The sequence below is a fragment of the Sapajus apella genome, unplaced genomic scaffold (assembly GCF_009761245.1).
Source record: "Sapajus apella isolate SASKATOON/1434 unplaced genomic scaffold, GSC_monkey_1.0 scaffold117, whole genome shotgun sequence".
Lineage (NCBI taxonomy): Eukaryota > Metazoa > Chordata > Mammalia > Primates > Cebidae > Sapajus > Sapajus apella.
In genome coordinates, this window is record NW_022437057.1 from 1,517,801 (window position 1) to 1,532,432 (window position 14,632).

The 14,632-nt window shown below is 46.5% G+C and overlaps 1 protein-coding gene and 1 long non-coding RNA gene across 3 annotated transcripts in view; one reads left to right on the forward strand and one right to left on the reverse strand.

The window, feature by feature from the left end:
• The window catches only part of STK10 (serine/threonine kinase 10), a 152,627-nt gene that overhangs the window by 31,772 nt on the left and 106,223 nt on the right, over nucleotides 1–14,632 (reverse strand). For both annotated transcript variants that reach the window (XM_032260349.1, XM_032260350.1), the window contains exons 10-12: nucleotides 13,708–13,838; nucleotides 6,098–6,221; nucleotides 5,473–5,652 (exon numbers count right to left, since the gene is read on the reverse strand). In XM_032260349.1, coding sequence (XP_032116240.1) covers nucleotides 5,473–5,652; nucleotides 6,098–6,221; nucleotides 13,708–13,838 — 435 coding nt within the window. The remainder of the gene's footprint in view (nucleotides 1–5,472; nucleotides 5,653–6,097; nucleotides 6,222–13,707; nucleotides 13,839–14,632) is intronic.
• LOC116538098 lies at nucleotides 2,613–3,313 on the forward strand. The gene is made up of 2 exons (XR_004263502.1): nucleotides 2,613–2,879; nucleotides 3,197–3,313. It is a non-coding gene; the product is annotated as an uncharacterized LOC116538098 (long non-coding RNA).

Consider the following 14,632-nt stretch of genomic DNA (forward strand, 5'->3'; position numbering starts at 1 on the left):
CATGCCTGAATTTAAATTATGACATGCTGTCTCACACTGAATAGATCAGAGGGAAATGGACAGGGTATACTCTTCCCTGCTCTGAGCTGGTTAAAGGAAAGTGCCTATGGCATGCATCTGTGTATGGTCTCCCTCTCCAGCATCCACGTGTGGATTACTCTGTTGCAGCACTGGAATGGCTGATGCACCTGTGGGTAGTGCAGAGGCTGCTCATCTGGGGTGGTCTCATCCCTTCCAATTTTGCCCTTCACTCCTGCTGCTGCATCCTGACCACTACGTCAAAGGCAATGGGCGAGACCTCTCATTCCTACTTAGAATTCCTACTTCCTCACCTAGCACCTTGCAGCTCTCACAGAGGGGACCTTTGGAATCAGAGAAGGAGGTCTTAGGAGTGCAGAGTAGGCAATGGCAGGACAGTGCCATCTGGGATATCTGGGGGTGCCATGGGGCAAAGCCTCTCACTGGCCTCCTGCCATCGCTCTCTGTTATATAAGCAAGTTGCAGAATCAAAGCAAGCAGTGTGCCTACACAAAAGATGAGTAAATAGGACACCATCTTACTAAATGGTGTGAGCCTTACCCTCTTCAACAAGCCAAAAGAGGCTGGGCGCCATGGCTCATGCCTGTAATCTCAACACTTTGAGTGGCCGAGGCAGGAGGATCACTTGAGGCCAGGAATTCAAGACCAGCCTGGGCAAATAAGTGAGACCCCTATTCCTACAAAACTTGTTTTAAAAAATTAGAAGGGTACCAAATATTCAGGAGGCTGAGGCAGGAGGATCACTTGAGCCCGGGAGTTCAAGGCTGCAGTGACCTGTGATTGCACCACTGCACTCCAGCCGCATCATTAGCAACAACAAACAAAAAAGCCAAAAGAGCAAAGAAGTTAAGGTTTCTCTTTCCATGAAAACTTCTTGAAGAAAAACATCATAGAAAAAGAAATTTTTAAAAACTGAACGTGAGCAGAACCTTAGGTGCCAGATCTCACGTTCTGCCTCAGCGTTCAGTGGCAGGCTTGAGGGTCCTCCTGGGACCCTGCTGGTGAGGAAGTCCAACTTCGTTAAGGGCAAGTTCTGGGAAAGGGGGAAGAGCTCTGTGGCTTCCCCCACCCCCTCCTAAACTAGGCAACCTCTTCTGTCATGTCCTCCCTTTTCCACTTTTAAGTCCTTACACACACACACACACACACACACACACACACACGAGGTGTGCACATGTGACAGGGCGCAGAGCCAAGGAGAGAATGGGCACCTACCCAGCTCTTATTCTGAGAAGATACTGGGTCTAACTCTGAATGTACTTCTCATTTAATGAATGCTAAAACATCTATGTAAGAACTAGATGTTAACAGTATTATTAATTAGCACACTCCTGCCTGTGGCCCATTGCTGTATGTGAGCTGGCCTCTGTCTACCTGTCTGATTCCATCTTGTGCTATTCTCCCCTTTGCTTCCTGAGCTCCTGCTACACAGATGGTTTCCCAGCTCTTTGAACACTCCAAGCTCTTTCCCATACCTCAGGGCCTTTGCATGTGCTGTCCCACCCTCCTGGACGGTTCTTATGCCTGCCAACATCTTTCTGATCTCAGCTCACACATCATATGCTGAGAGGCCTTCCCAGACCCATCTAAAGCAGATCTCTCCAGATCGCTAGCCAGCCAGTATATATGCTTCCCTAGCATGTTGGCAACTGTTTTATTTATTCAATATTGGACTTTTTGTTTGTCTGGCTTCTCTGGAAATTAACAGATCTTTGAGGGCGGAGACCCTATCTATTTTGTTACTGCAGTATTCCTGGCAGCCAGCACAGTGCCACACATGCAGACCCTCAGCAAAACAGTTGCTGAATAACTCATTTTGACAGAAAGCAACCGGGACTCAGGGAAATGACTTGTCCAAAGCCAAACAGCCAGCAAGCCAAAGAGCCAAGGCTCGAAAACCTGACTCCCAAGTCTGTGCTCTCTGCACAGGAGCTGGATGTGCTTAGGGTCAGCTTCTCCTCTCTGCCCCCATGCACTCCCAGCCTACGTGCCCATATCTCTGCAGCTGGCCAGGACCATGGGGAGGCCAGTGAGGCAGGCACTCACCCCAGGACAAAATTTAAAGGACTGACAAAAATTCAGTAATCAAGATAAATAACATTAAAAACAAAACAAAACAAAAAACACCTCAGTTCATGCAAAAAAAATCATGGACAAAATATCAAAATTTTAAATAAAGACAGGATCCAGGCCTGTGCCTGGGGCACCCAGCCTCATTGCCTCACCCTAATCTTGGCCTTGACAGATCCTGTCTTTATTCTAATAGCTGATATCTGTTCATTACGAATTTTTGGCATTTTTACTATAAAACATTGCATTAAAATATTCTGTATCGTGATGACTCAGTTTTCAGGCCCTGTGAAATGTTGTGGGGGCAGACCTCATTTTATCATGCTTCACTTTATTCCACTTTGCAGATACTGTAATTCTTACAAATTGAAGGTTTTTGGCAATTTGGTGTCGAGCATGTCTATCAGCGACATTTTTCCAAAAGCATGTACTCACATCTGTCCACATTTTGGTAAATCTCGCAATATTGCGCATGTTTTCATTATTATTATCTCTATTATGGCGATCTGCGATCAGTGACCTCTGATGTTACTACTGTAATTGTTTTAGGGCGCTACGAGCCCATATAGGACAGTGAACTTAATCGATAAATGTTGGGAGGTGTTCTGACTGCTCCACAGATGGCCTTTCCCGTCTCTTCCCCTCTCCTTGGGCCTCCTTATTCTCTGAGACAAAACGATATTAAAATTAGGTCAATTAATATCCCAACAATGGCTTCTAACTGTCCATGTGAAAGTAGGAGATGCATGTCTCTCACTTTAAATCAAAAGGTAGAAATGGGCCGGGCGCGGTGGCTCACGCCTGTAATCCCAGCACTTTGGGAGGCCGAGGCGGGTGGATCACGAGGTCAAGAGATCGAGACCATCCTGGTCAACATGGTGAAACCCCGTCTCTACTAAAAGTACAAAAAATTAGCTGGGCATGGTGGTGCATGCCTGTAATCCCAGCGACTCAGGAGGCTGAGGCAGGAGAATTGCTTGAACCCAGGAGGCGGAGGTTGCGGTGAGCCGAGATCGCGCCATTGCACTCCAGCCTGGGTAACAAGAGCAAAACTCCGTCTCCAAAAAAAAAAAAAAAAAAAAAAAAGGTAGAAATGATGAAGCTTAGTGAGGATGGCATGGAGAAAATTTGCTAGGTCAAAAGCTAGGCCACCCACACCAGACGGTTAGCCAAGTTGTGAATACAAAGGAAAAGCTCTTGAAAGGAACGTGCCACTCCAAGGAACACGAATGATGATGAGAAAGCAAAGCAACCTAAGCTGAGGTAGAGAAAGTCTGAGTGGTCTGGGTGGAAGATCAAACCAGCTACAACATTCCCTTACCCCAAAGCCTAATCCAGGACACAACCCTAACTCTCTTGTCTTCTGTGAAGGCTGAGAGAGGGGAGGAGGCTGCAGAAGGAAGGCTGGAAGCTGGCAGAGGTTGGTTCATGAGGTTTACAGAAAGAGGCCATCTCCATAACATGAAAGTGCAAGGTGAAGCTACAAGCGCGGATGGAGAAGCTGCAGTGAGTTATCATGAAGATCTAGCTAAGATCATCGAAGAAAGTGGCTGCACTAAACAACAGACTTTCAATGTAGATGAAACAGCTTTCTGTTGTAGAAGGTGCTACTTAGGACTCTCATAGCTACAGAGAAGTCAATGCCTGGCTTCAAAGCTTCAAAGGACAGGCTGACTCTCTTGTTAGGTGTTAATGCTGATGGTGACTTGAAGTTGAAACCAATGCTCATTCACTATTTTGATTTTTTTTTTTTTTTTTTTTTTTAAGACGGAGTCTTACTCTGTCTCCAGGCTGGAGTGTAGTGGCGCAATCTCGGCTCACTGCAACCTCCGCCTCCTGGGTTCAAGCAATTCTTCCGCCTCAGCCTCCCGAATAGCTGGGACCAGAGGTGCGTGCCACCACGCCCGGCTAATTTTTGTATTTTTAGTAGAGACGAGGTTTCACCATGTTGGCCAGGAAGGTCTCGATCTCTTGACCTCGTGATCCGCCCACCTCCACCTCCCAAAGTGCTGGGATTATTGGCGTGAGCCACCGTGCCCGGCCTCATTTACTATTTTGAAAATCCCAGGGCCCTTAAGAATCATCCTAAACTGGGTGGGGTAGCGCATGCCTGTAATCCCAGCACTTTTGGAGGCTGAGGAGGGTGGATCACGAGGTCGGGAGTTTGAGACCATCCTGGCCAATATGGTGAAACCGTGTCTCTACTAAAAATACAAAAATTAGCTGGGCATGGTGGCACGTGCCTATAGTCCCAGTTACTCAGGAGGCTGAGGTATAAGAATCGCTTGAACCTCGGAGGCAGAGATTGCAGTGAGCGGAGATCGCAACACTGCATTCCAGCCTGCGCAACAGAGCAAGACCCTGTCTCAAAAAATAAAAATAAAAAAAGAATCATGCTAAATCTACTCTGCCTGTGCTCTAAAAAGGAGCCACAAAGCCTGGGTGACAGCACATCTGTGTATAGCATAGTTTACTGATTATTAGGGACTGGCTTTATTGCAGTATTTGCTTTATTGTGGTGATATGGAACCAAACCCATGGTATCTCCGAGGTACATTTGTGCCTAAGGTGACTGCCTCGCCTGCTCAGCTGGCCAGGAGCCCTGGCTCCCACAGGCAGCTGTCCAAGCCCCTGGGATGCCCTGAATGTCATGCCCACCATGGTGAAGTCTGGAATCTCGGCTCCGAGACCCCTAGAGAGGCTGCTTACCCACTGCTCCCAGTTGGAGACTGGGAACAGCCTGGACTGGTGTTCCTGTCCTGGGGACGTCCAGCCTACTTGTCTCCTTCCTTCCTTGAGGGTATCTAGGTCAGAGTGTCCTGGCTTCCCGGTATCGCTCCACAGAGGGAGGCATGGGCTGTTCTTTGACACCCAGCAGCCTGAGAGATGTGCCTCAGGACCACCCACCTCCTTCTACCCTCCCCTTCCTCTTCCAACAGGGGCAGAAGGAGGAGGCAGAGAGTGGGGAGCGTATCGGACATGATGTCTGTGCCCACCCACCCAGCACCCACTCGCCCTTCTGGGAACAGCATCTCAAATTCCCCGGGGCCACCAGCCCTTCCTTCTTCCCTGCTGTTTCTCCGGGTTGCTAGGCTGAGAGAATGTAAAAGAAGCTGCCTGAGGCCACATGGTGAGGGCCTGCCCTGAGCCACAGCAGCACAGAGGAAAACAAGAGTTCAGAAGATGGAGAAGTGTCTCCTCATGGAGCAGCTGGGGGACACAGATCCAGGCTCGCCAGCTCCCGAGCTCTTCAGCCATAACCCTCTGTCACCAAGGTGAGATTGAGCTGGAGCCTTGATCTCTTGCAACCAAGAAACCCCTAATTCTCCAAGATGCCCCTGCCCCAACCCAGCACAAACTCACCTCTTTCTTCATCAGTTTGAGCTGCTCTTGGAACTTGGCGTAGTCCCGATCCTGCTCCAGGCGGATCCGCTTGGCCTCCTCCCGGCGGCGCACGGCATGGTCTTGCTCCATCTTCTCCACTTGCTGCTTTTGCTGACGCTCCAGGTTCTCTAATTCTGTGTCAAAGAACTTCTTCTTGGCCTAAAAAGAGCAGAAATTCAGCAAAGTCCCTTTATACCTGGGAGAGATAATGGGGAGTGGAACAGGGAGAACTCAGAGCTTGTGCTCAGACCTAGGTTTGAATCGCAGCTCCACCACCTCCTTGCTGCGTGACCTGGGGCAAGCTACTTAACCTGAGTCTCCGTTTCCTCATCGGCAAAGGGGAGACCAGACCATGTGTTGTTGCATGGTGCTCAGTAAAGGTTATTTTCCCTCTGGAGATCCTCCTGTGGGACTCAGGATCACTGGGACCTTCATGGGATTCTGTGTTAACAAGTCATTGCCTAACAAGATGGGGAAACCCCAGGAATTGGGCAATTGATGTGAATTACTCTCCAGGACCCAATCATTCCTGCTTTGTAACTTCCACTGAGAGAACACATGGAGGCAAGAAGCCCTCCAGGGACCCATCTTTTCTCGCACTCACGTTGATTTCCTGTTCAAAACGTTTGTGCATTTGCTCCAGTTGCAGCTCATGCTTGTTACTCAGCTGGGTCTGGTTCCGATGCTCTTCTTTCTGGAGCAGCCGAAGCTCTCTGAGTTCCTGGCGCCTGAAAGGTTAAAGGATGTAGATATTTCACAGTAAGAAAGTGGCCTCAGAGGTCACAATATTCACAGCTTGGAACACTGAGGGCTGCATCATGGGGCAAAATCATACAAGTCTTGGGCACAAGCATGACTAGAACTCAGGCTTCATTTGATATTTATTGACAGACAAAACCTTAATAATCCTGATATATAAAGAGTGTTTACAAATCAATAAAAGGACGACTATCCTAACCAAAAAAGTGGCAAATAACAAGAACAGACATGAAGTAAAAGTTTAAAAAAAAAAATTAGAATCACCTATATAGGTATAAAATGCAAATTAAAAAGAAAATACAATTTCACGATATAGAAAACATGCAGAAAATTTGATGTAGAAACTAAATTTTCATGATGTAGAAAATTTGATGGTAGAAACTGGTACATTTCTGGAGGACAATTTGGTAATAAGTTTATGTCTTTTGACATAGTAGTTTCACTTCTGGTTACTGATTTTAAAGAAATATTAACAGATGCACAAGACCATTGAATAAGAATATTCAGCCGGGCACGGTGGCCCACACCTGTAATCCTAGCACTTTGGGAGGCCGAGGTGGGCGGATCACTTGAGGTCAGGAGTTCGAGACCAGCCTGGCCAACATGGAGAAACCCCATCTCTCCTAAAAATATAAAAATTAGCCAGACATGGTGCCACGTGCCTGTAATCCCAGCTTCTCAGGAGGCTGAGACAGGAGAATCGCTTGAACCCAGGAGGGGAGGTGGCAGTGAGCTGAGATCATGCCATTGCACTCCAGCCTGGCCTACAAGAGGGAAACTCCGTCTCAACAACAACAACAACAACAAAACAACAACAAAGAATATTTAGTTATTTATAATCAATGTTATTTATAAGAGTGAAAAATCGGCCGGGCGCGGTGGCTCAAGCCTGTAATCCCAGCACTTTGGGAGGCCAAGGTGGGCGGATCACTTGAGGTCAAGAGATCGAGACCATCTTGGTCAACATGGTGAAACCCCGTCTCTACTAAAAATACAAAAAATTAGCTGGGCATGGTGGCACATGCCTGTAATCCCAGCTACTCAGGAGGCTGAGGCAGGAGAATTGCCTGAACCCAGGAGGTGGAGGTTGCGGTGAGCCGAGATTGCGCCATTGCACTCCAGCCTGGGTAACATGAGTGAAACTCCGTCTCAAAAAAAAAAAAAAAAAAGAGTGAAAAATCAGAAGCAAATGTCCATCAATATAGGTATATGTAAATAAAGTGTATCAATATATCAATATGATAGAATTCTATGCAACCTTAAAAAAATGGTTTCAGAAAATGTTTAATTACATGAGGAAACATCTATTAAAAATAATAATTCTTTATGAATAGATATGGAATAATCTCTAGTTAAAAAAAGCAAGTTATTAAAGAATAGGCCTGTTTTGCTACCTTATCTGGGAGAAAAAAGGACAACAATAGGTCTATGCACACATACATATTTATTTCTTACTTTTCCAGTATCTCTGGAAGGATTAAATCAAAACATTAACACAGGGAAGGGAATTGGATTTCTAATAGGAAAATGAGGGAGATTTTTCACTGTTAATCTTTTTTTTTTTTTCTTGAATTCTGAACCATGACCTTATACAGGTTGAGTATCCTTTACTGAAAAAGCTTGGGACCAGAAGTGTTTTGGGTTTCAGATTTTTTTAGATTTTTTTTATTCTATTATCTTTTGTTTAATTTTTCATTTAAGGTTAATTCATTCATAATGCTTTTATTCATGGCTGGAGGTATTATTTTCCAGATCAGTAACCAATTATGTTAGTAGCATAATTAAATAAACCATTTTCTCTCCCACTGAACTAAAATGCCATCTTTATCACGTATTAAATGTGAATATATACCAGATTTTTTTGACTTTCTGGTCTTCTGATCTGTACACTTATTTATAAGCTAAAATCACACAGTTTTAAAATTATTATATTAGCTTTGTAGAAAGTTTTAACAGCTGGCAAGGGAACCCTACGTCACTGTCTTTCACAACTAACTATTTTTGTTGTCAGCTCTAAAACATTTAGAATTTCTCCAATATAAATGCTAAATATGTTTTTATAGCCCCAGGAAAACACCACTGATATTCTGATTGGAATTAATTTAAGGTACATATTTATTTAAAAATCATTGACATTTATGATGATTAATTCTTCCCATTCAAGGACACACTGTGTCTCACAATTAGTTGAAATATGGTTCTTATGCCCTGTAACAAAATGCTATGGCTTTCTTCATGGAGGTCTCATAATTTCTGGCTAGTTTTAACAGTTAATTTTTCTTTTTCTTTTTTTTTTTTGAGACGGAGTTTCGCTCTTGTTACCCAGGCTGGAGTGCAATGGCGCGATCTCGGCTCACCACAACCTCCGCCTCCTGGGTTCAGGCAATTCTCCTGCTTCAGCCTCCTGAGTAGCTGGGATTACAGGTAGGCGCCACCATGCCCAGCTGATTTTTTGTATTTTTAGTAGAGACGGGGTTTCACCATGTTGACCAGGATGGTCTCGATCTCTTGACCTCGTGATCCACCTGCCTCAGCCTCCCAAAGTGCTGGGATTACAGGCTTGAGCCACCGTGCCCGGCCAGTTAATTTTTCTAAGTAAATAATATAACGGCTATAAAGCACTTACCCCAAAAATCCAGTGTATAGTAACCATTACAAACATTAGGTATTAAAAGTATTGTTGTTATTTTTATTATTAACTTTACTTATTCACATTAAGTAAAATCACAGGAAAGATAAAGCTTGAAAAAGCTCTCTGCCGGTTAACTCACATGGATCCTCGATATTGTAAAATGTCATTTCTCCCCAAAATCAATCTATAGAGCCAATACAATTCCAATAAAAGTTCCAGGAGGTTGTATGGGTGTGTGTGTGTATAAATTCACAAGTTGCTTGTAAAATTTGTAGAGAAAGACAAATAACCAAAAATAAACTAATCTTGAAGGAAAATAAGAGGACTTACAATAGAGAATATTGAGACTTCTTTTGAAGCTCAATAATTAAGACAATGTGGCATTTGGAGCAAGTTTAGACAAATGACCAATAGAACAGAATAGTCTAGAGGTCCACACACATGCTCAATTTATGACAAAAGTGACACTTAAGTCATAGCAATGGGAAGGTAGGGTCTTTTCAATAAATAGTGTTGTTGGGTCAATTAGAAATCCATGTTTATGTTAAATCTATAAACATTTTACACTAAAATCAGTTCCAGATGGATTATAAGTCAAAATATAAAAGGTAAAACAAGAAAACATGTAAAAGACAATATAGGAGAATGCCTTCATGACCTTGGGATAGACAAAGATTTCTTTCACAGGATACAAAAAAAAAAAAAAAAAAAAGAAAGAAAGAAAAAATTGCTATGTATTATTTATATAATCAGAGAAAAAGAAAAAATTAAACTGCTACAGAAAGAACTTGGGCCTCCTGACTGAACTGGGGTCGAAGTCCATGAGACCTGTGTCCTAGTCCAGGGTGGCACCATGGTGATTCCCATGAGGCCATGCTCTGACCCCAGTGGCCTTCCTCATGGCTCGGAGGGGCCATAACTGCTCATAGAGCAGCACAAGCAAGGGCTGAGCAGTGCAGCGAGGCCAAGCACATTCTCTGGGGTCAGAGCACCCCTGTCTGAATCTAGGCTCTATCAGCTTTCCAGCTGGGTGCCCTCTCAGTCCTTCAGTCATCCTTGTGGGCCTCATTCCCTCCTCTGCAAAATGAGGCTAACGATCTTTCCCTCTTTGGTCCTTTGAGGGATAACTGAGATGACACAGGTAAAGTGTTCACGTGGCAGGCACATGACCAGCCGTCTGTAAGTGGCAACTGCTCAAATTCTAACAAGGAGGAAGAGGCAATGCCCTGCCTCTGCGAAAAGCCAGAGGCACCTACCACAGCCACAGAGGGAAGACTGTCTGAGCCTCTGCTTTTCTGGAAAGTGAGAAGAGAGGAGGCAATCTTTTTTTTTTTCTGAGACAGTCTTGCTCTGTTGCCAGGCGCCAGGCTGGAGTACAGTGGCGCAATCTCGGCTCACTGCAATCTCCGCCTCCTGGGTTCAAGCAATTCTCCTGCCTCAGCCTCCCTAGTAGCTGGGACTACAGGTGCACACCACCACGCCCAGCTAATTTTTATATTTTTTAGTAGAGAGGGGGTTTCACCATGTTGGCCAGGATGGTCTCGATCTCTTGACCTCGTGATCTGCCTTGCTCGGCCTCCCAAAGTGCTGGGATTACAGGCGTGAGCCACTGCTCTCGGCTGAGAGGAGGCAATTTTTCAGGGTGTTAACAAAGAAATGGAAATCCTGACTCAAGAGAAACTAAGGTTTAGAGAAAAATTGACAAAAAGCATAAAAGGAGTACAGAAAGAAGGCAGGCAGCCAGGCTCCAGCACCTCCCTGGCCCACCTGTGCTCTCAGAAAGAAAGGCAGGCAAAGAGAAGGGTAATGCTCAAGAGGGAAGGAACAGCAGAAGCGGTTTTAGGGAAGGACAGGAGGACCTCTGCCCAGAAGCCTCGTCATCATTCTGGGAATGTGATAAACGCTCAGTTACATGGTTCAAAACCCTAGGTGTGACCCAACTCTCCACAAATGCCGGGGGTCAGGTATGACCAGGGCCCTGGGCCAGCAGGGAATGAGGGCCTTCCTCACCCCTGTGGTCTGGTGGCCTAGCCTGGTTTACAGGTGCTCAGACCTCCAGACCACGGCAGGCAAATGACAAAATCCTGGTTCCTGACCAGCACCTCTTCACCTCCTCGAGGTCTCACCTTTTGACCCTGAGTAGCACGCAGCTGCTCTGCTTAGGAGGAGGGTGGGGACCCACAGCCAAGGCCAGAGAGCATCACTTCTCCATGGGGTGTGGCCAATCTAGAATTTTAACCCTGGGAACTTCAACCGCCCAGAGGGGAGGTGATGGAAACCCAGCTCCTGAGGTTGAAGCTCAGAGTCCAGGGTAGCTCTCAGGTGACCACTAAAACAGAAAGTGGTGTCATCTGCCAAAGTAACCTGTGCCCTAGCCTCCCCAATCCACATAGATGACGTGTGTGTGTGCATGTGTGTGTGTGTGTGTGTGTGTGCGCGCGCGTGCGCGCGTGCAGACACCACACCAGTGAAAATCTGTCTTTCCTCCTACTGTCTCCTGGGGGGAGAAATGATCCAGACCATCTAAAACTATTTTTATTTGGTTTTGGCGTGTTTGTTTGTTTATTTATTTATTTATTTGACAGAGTCTCACTCTGTCACTCAGGCTGGAATGCAGTGGCGCAATATTGGCTCCCTGCAACCTCCGCCTCCTGGGTTCAAGTGATTCTCCCCTCTCAGCCTCCCGAGTAGATGGGACTACAGGTGCCCGCCACCACACCACGCAGGGCTAATTTTTGTATTTTTAGTAGAGACTGAGTTTTGTCATGTTGGCCAGGCTTGTCTCGGGTGATCCACCCACCTAGGCCTTGCAAAGTGCTGGGATTAAAGGTGTAAGCCACTGCGCCCTGCCTATGCTTTTATTTTTTCCAATTTATTTTCATTTACTTTTGAGAGACAAGGTCTTTCTCTGTTGCCCGGGTTGGAGTGTGGTGGCATGATCAGAGCTTACTGCAGCCTCGACCTCCTAGGCTCAAATGATCCTCCCACCTCAGCCTCCCGAGTAGCTGGGACCAGGCATGTGCCCAGCTGATTTTAAATTTTTTTGTAGAGACAGTATGTTGCCCAGGATGGTCTCGAACTCCTGGCCTCAAGCGTTCCACTCCTTTCAGCCTCCCAAAGTGCTGAAATTACAGGTGTGTGCCACTGTGCCCGGCTGCATGCTTCAGCTTTTTAAAAATATATGAATATTAAAAATTTTAATTCACATGTATAAAAATATGTGATTGATGTTCTAGAAATTTTCTCCACACTAATCATGAATTTACCCTACAAAGGCCTGGCCCCAAAAGAACTCCATGGCTCCATGTCCTCTCTAAGTGCTAAGCTCCCCCAGCTCTGGCCAGCTACATGGTCCAGTGAAACCTGAAGGAATTCTCACACAGACAGACCCAATTAGAATCTCAGCTTTATCCCTGCCCAACTGGAAGACCAGGCAAGTGACTTACTTGCTCAAAAATACTGTTTCCTCATTTGTTTACAAAATGTGGAAATAGGGTCTCCCGAAGGAGGGCTGTAAGTGGAGGATAAGCAGCTAAAAAGTATACAGATGGATCCTAGCAAACAGCTTTGCCTCACCCCTTCCTCCCTGTTCCAATTCTTCACCAGCTCACTGGTTTTGCCTCCAAAATCTAGGTCAAATCTGACCATGTTTTTCCCTCTTCCCAGCCACTGCTCCAGCCTGAGCCCAGAGCCTGGCCATCCTAGTCAAGATCTCCCTGCCTGCCTCTACCAGTCCCTTAAACAAGCTGAGGAGTTATTCCTCAGGGCCTCAGCAACTGCAGCTTCCCCTGGACTCCCCGAGCTTTGCTCCCCTCATCCTTTAGGCCTGGCTTCCCTTGGAGGAGCTGCCCCCACTCCAGGCACTCACCATCATGTCACTTGTTACTTCTTTCATGGCATGTACCACAATCAGGGATTATCTTGTGTACTGTGTGTTGGTCCATTAGGTGTAAGTTCTACCAGGGCAATGGCCTTATCTATTTGGGTCACCACATTATCGCCAACCTGGTGGGTTGGTGGACACATGGAATATGGATGGATGGATGGATGGATGGTTAGGATGGGTAGATGAATGGGTAGATGGGTGGGTGGGTGGATGGATGACTGGGTGGATGACTGGGTGGACAGACGGAAAGACAGATAGGGAGTAGGTGAATGGATGGATGGGTAGATAAATGAATGGAAGAATAGATGGATGGATGAGTGATTAGATGAATAGATAGATAAACAGATGGATAATTAGGCAGATGGAGAGAATGATAGAACGGTGAGTGGGTCGATAGATCGGTGGATGATTAGGTGGATAGATGGATGGGTGAGTGGATGAGTGGGTGGGTGGATGGATGGATGCATGAATGGATGGATGAATGGGTAGACAGATGGATAAGCAGAGAGGTAAGTAGGTGGATGGATGGGTGGATAAATGAATGGAAGGATGAATGATTAAGTGGATGGGTAGATGAATGGGTGGACAGTTAGATGGATGGAAAGGTGAGTGGGTAGATGGGTGGCTGGGTGGAGGAGTGAGTGAGTGGAAGGGTGGGTAGATGGATGGGCAGATAGATGAATAAGTAGACAGGCGAGCAGGTGGATAGATGCATGGATAGATGCGTGAATAAATGAATGGATGGATGGATAGATAGATGAATGACTGGGTAGATGGAGGAGTGCAGGATCTCAGGCAAAATGAGTTTCCTTTTGTCTCCTTGATTCCCCCACTTCATGCTGTAGACAGAGAGTCCTCTTACCAAAAGGGCCAATGCCCACTCCTCTTACCACAGCCCCACCCTGTTACCGCCATTGGTGGCCCTTCCCAGGCTTGCCTGAGAAATCTCATCTCCTCATCCTTCTTCTCATCTTCGCTGATGATCTTGGAGGTGGTGATGCTCACCTCCACACCATCCACCACAAATTTACGTGTCCGCTTGAGGGTTCTGTTGTGTAGCTTCGGGTCCTGGCCAGGGAAAACCATTAGGTAAGTCTCAGCACTTCAGCAAAGGACTAGTGGCTGTTGCAGCAGGGGAGGCCACAGCTCCGCTGGGCCCACAGCTTCAGCCCCACCCAGAGAGATGTGGCCATCCATCGTCCCACTTGCCTCAACTTAACCTAAAAGCCCTTGCCTTTCCCTGATCTCAACCTTCAGACCCCGGGCTGAGGCCTCCCCTACCTTGCTGCCAGCACCTCTCATGTATCCAGGGCATGGTGTCAGAAAGAGCTGCATTCTAACCTTCACTGTACCACTTACTGGCTCTGTCCCTCGGGGCCAGCCTCTTGTCCTGTCTCAGCCTCAGCTTCCTCACCTGTCCCGGGAGGATAATAACACTACTTGCCTCCCGGGGAGGTTGTGAAGATTCAACGAGAGAACACATGGGGGGCACACAGAGCAGGGCCCACTCCTGGTGCATGTTCCATGCTTGGCATTTCTTTCTGACAGTTATTACTGCAGACTATACCCAACTCTCATGCATGCTGCCAAAATCCAAAGGAGCCCGAAAACCAAAGGCTGTTTTCATAACTGGTTTGGTAGCCAAAGCTAACCTGGCCTGAACTCCCCACCTGCCCGGAGCCGCTGTGAGATTATGCATAATCTTGTTGTTTTACTGTGAGAAATCGCACACGTCACAAGCAATTGTGCAGGGTGCCACCAGGAATACTGGAGGTGTTGGGTGTTATAATACGTGGTACCCTCTGGAAGTTCTCAGCTCTGATTCTGAAGGTGTTCCTGCTCTGCCCACTGCCGCTGGCCTC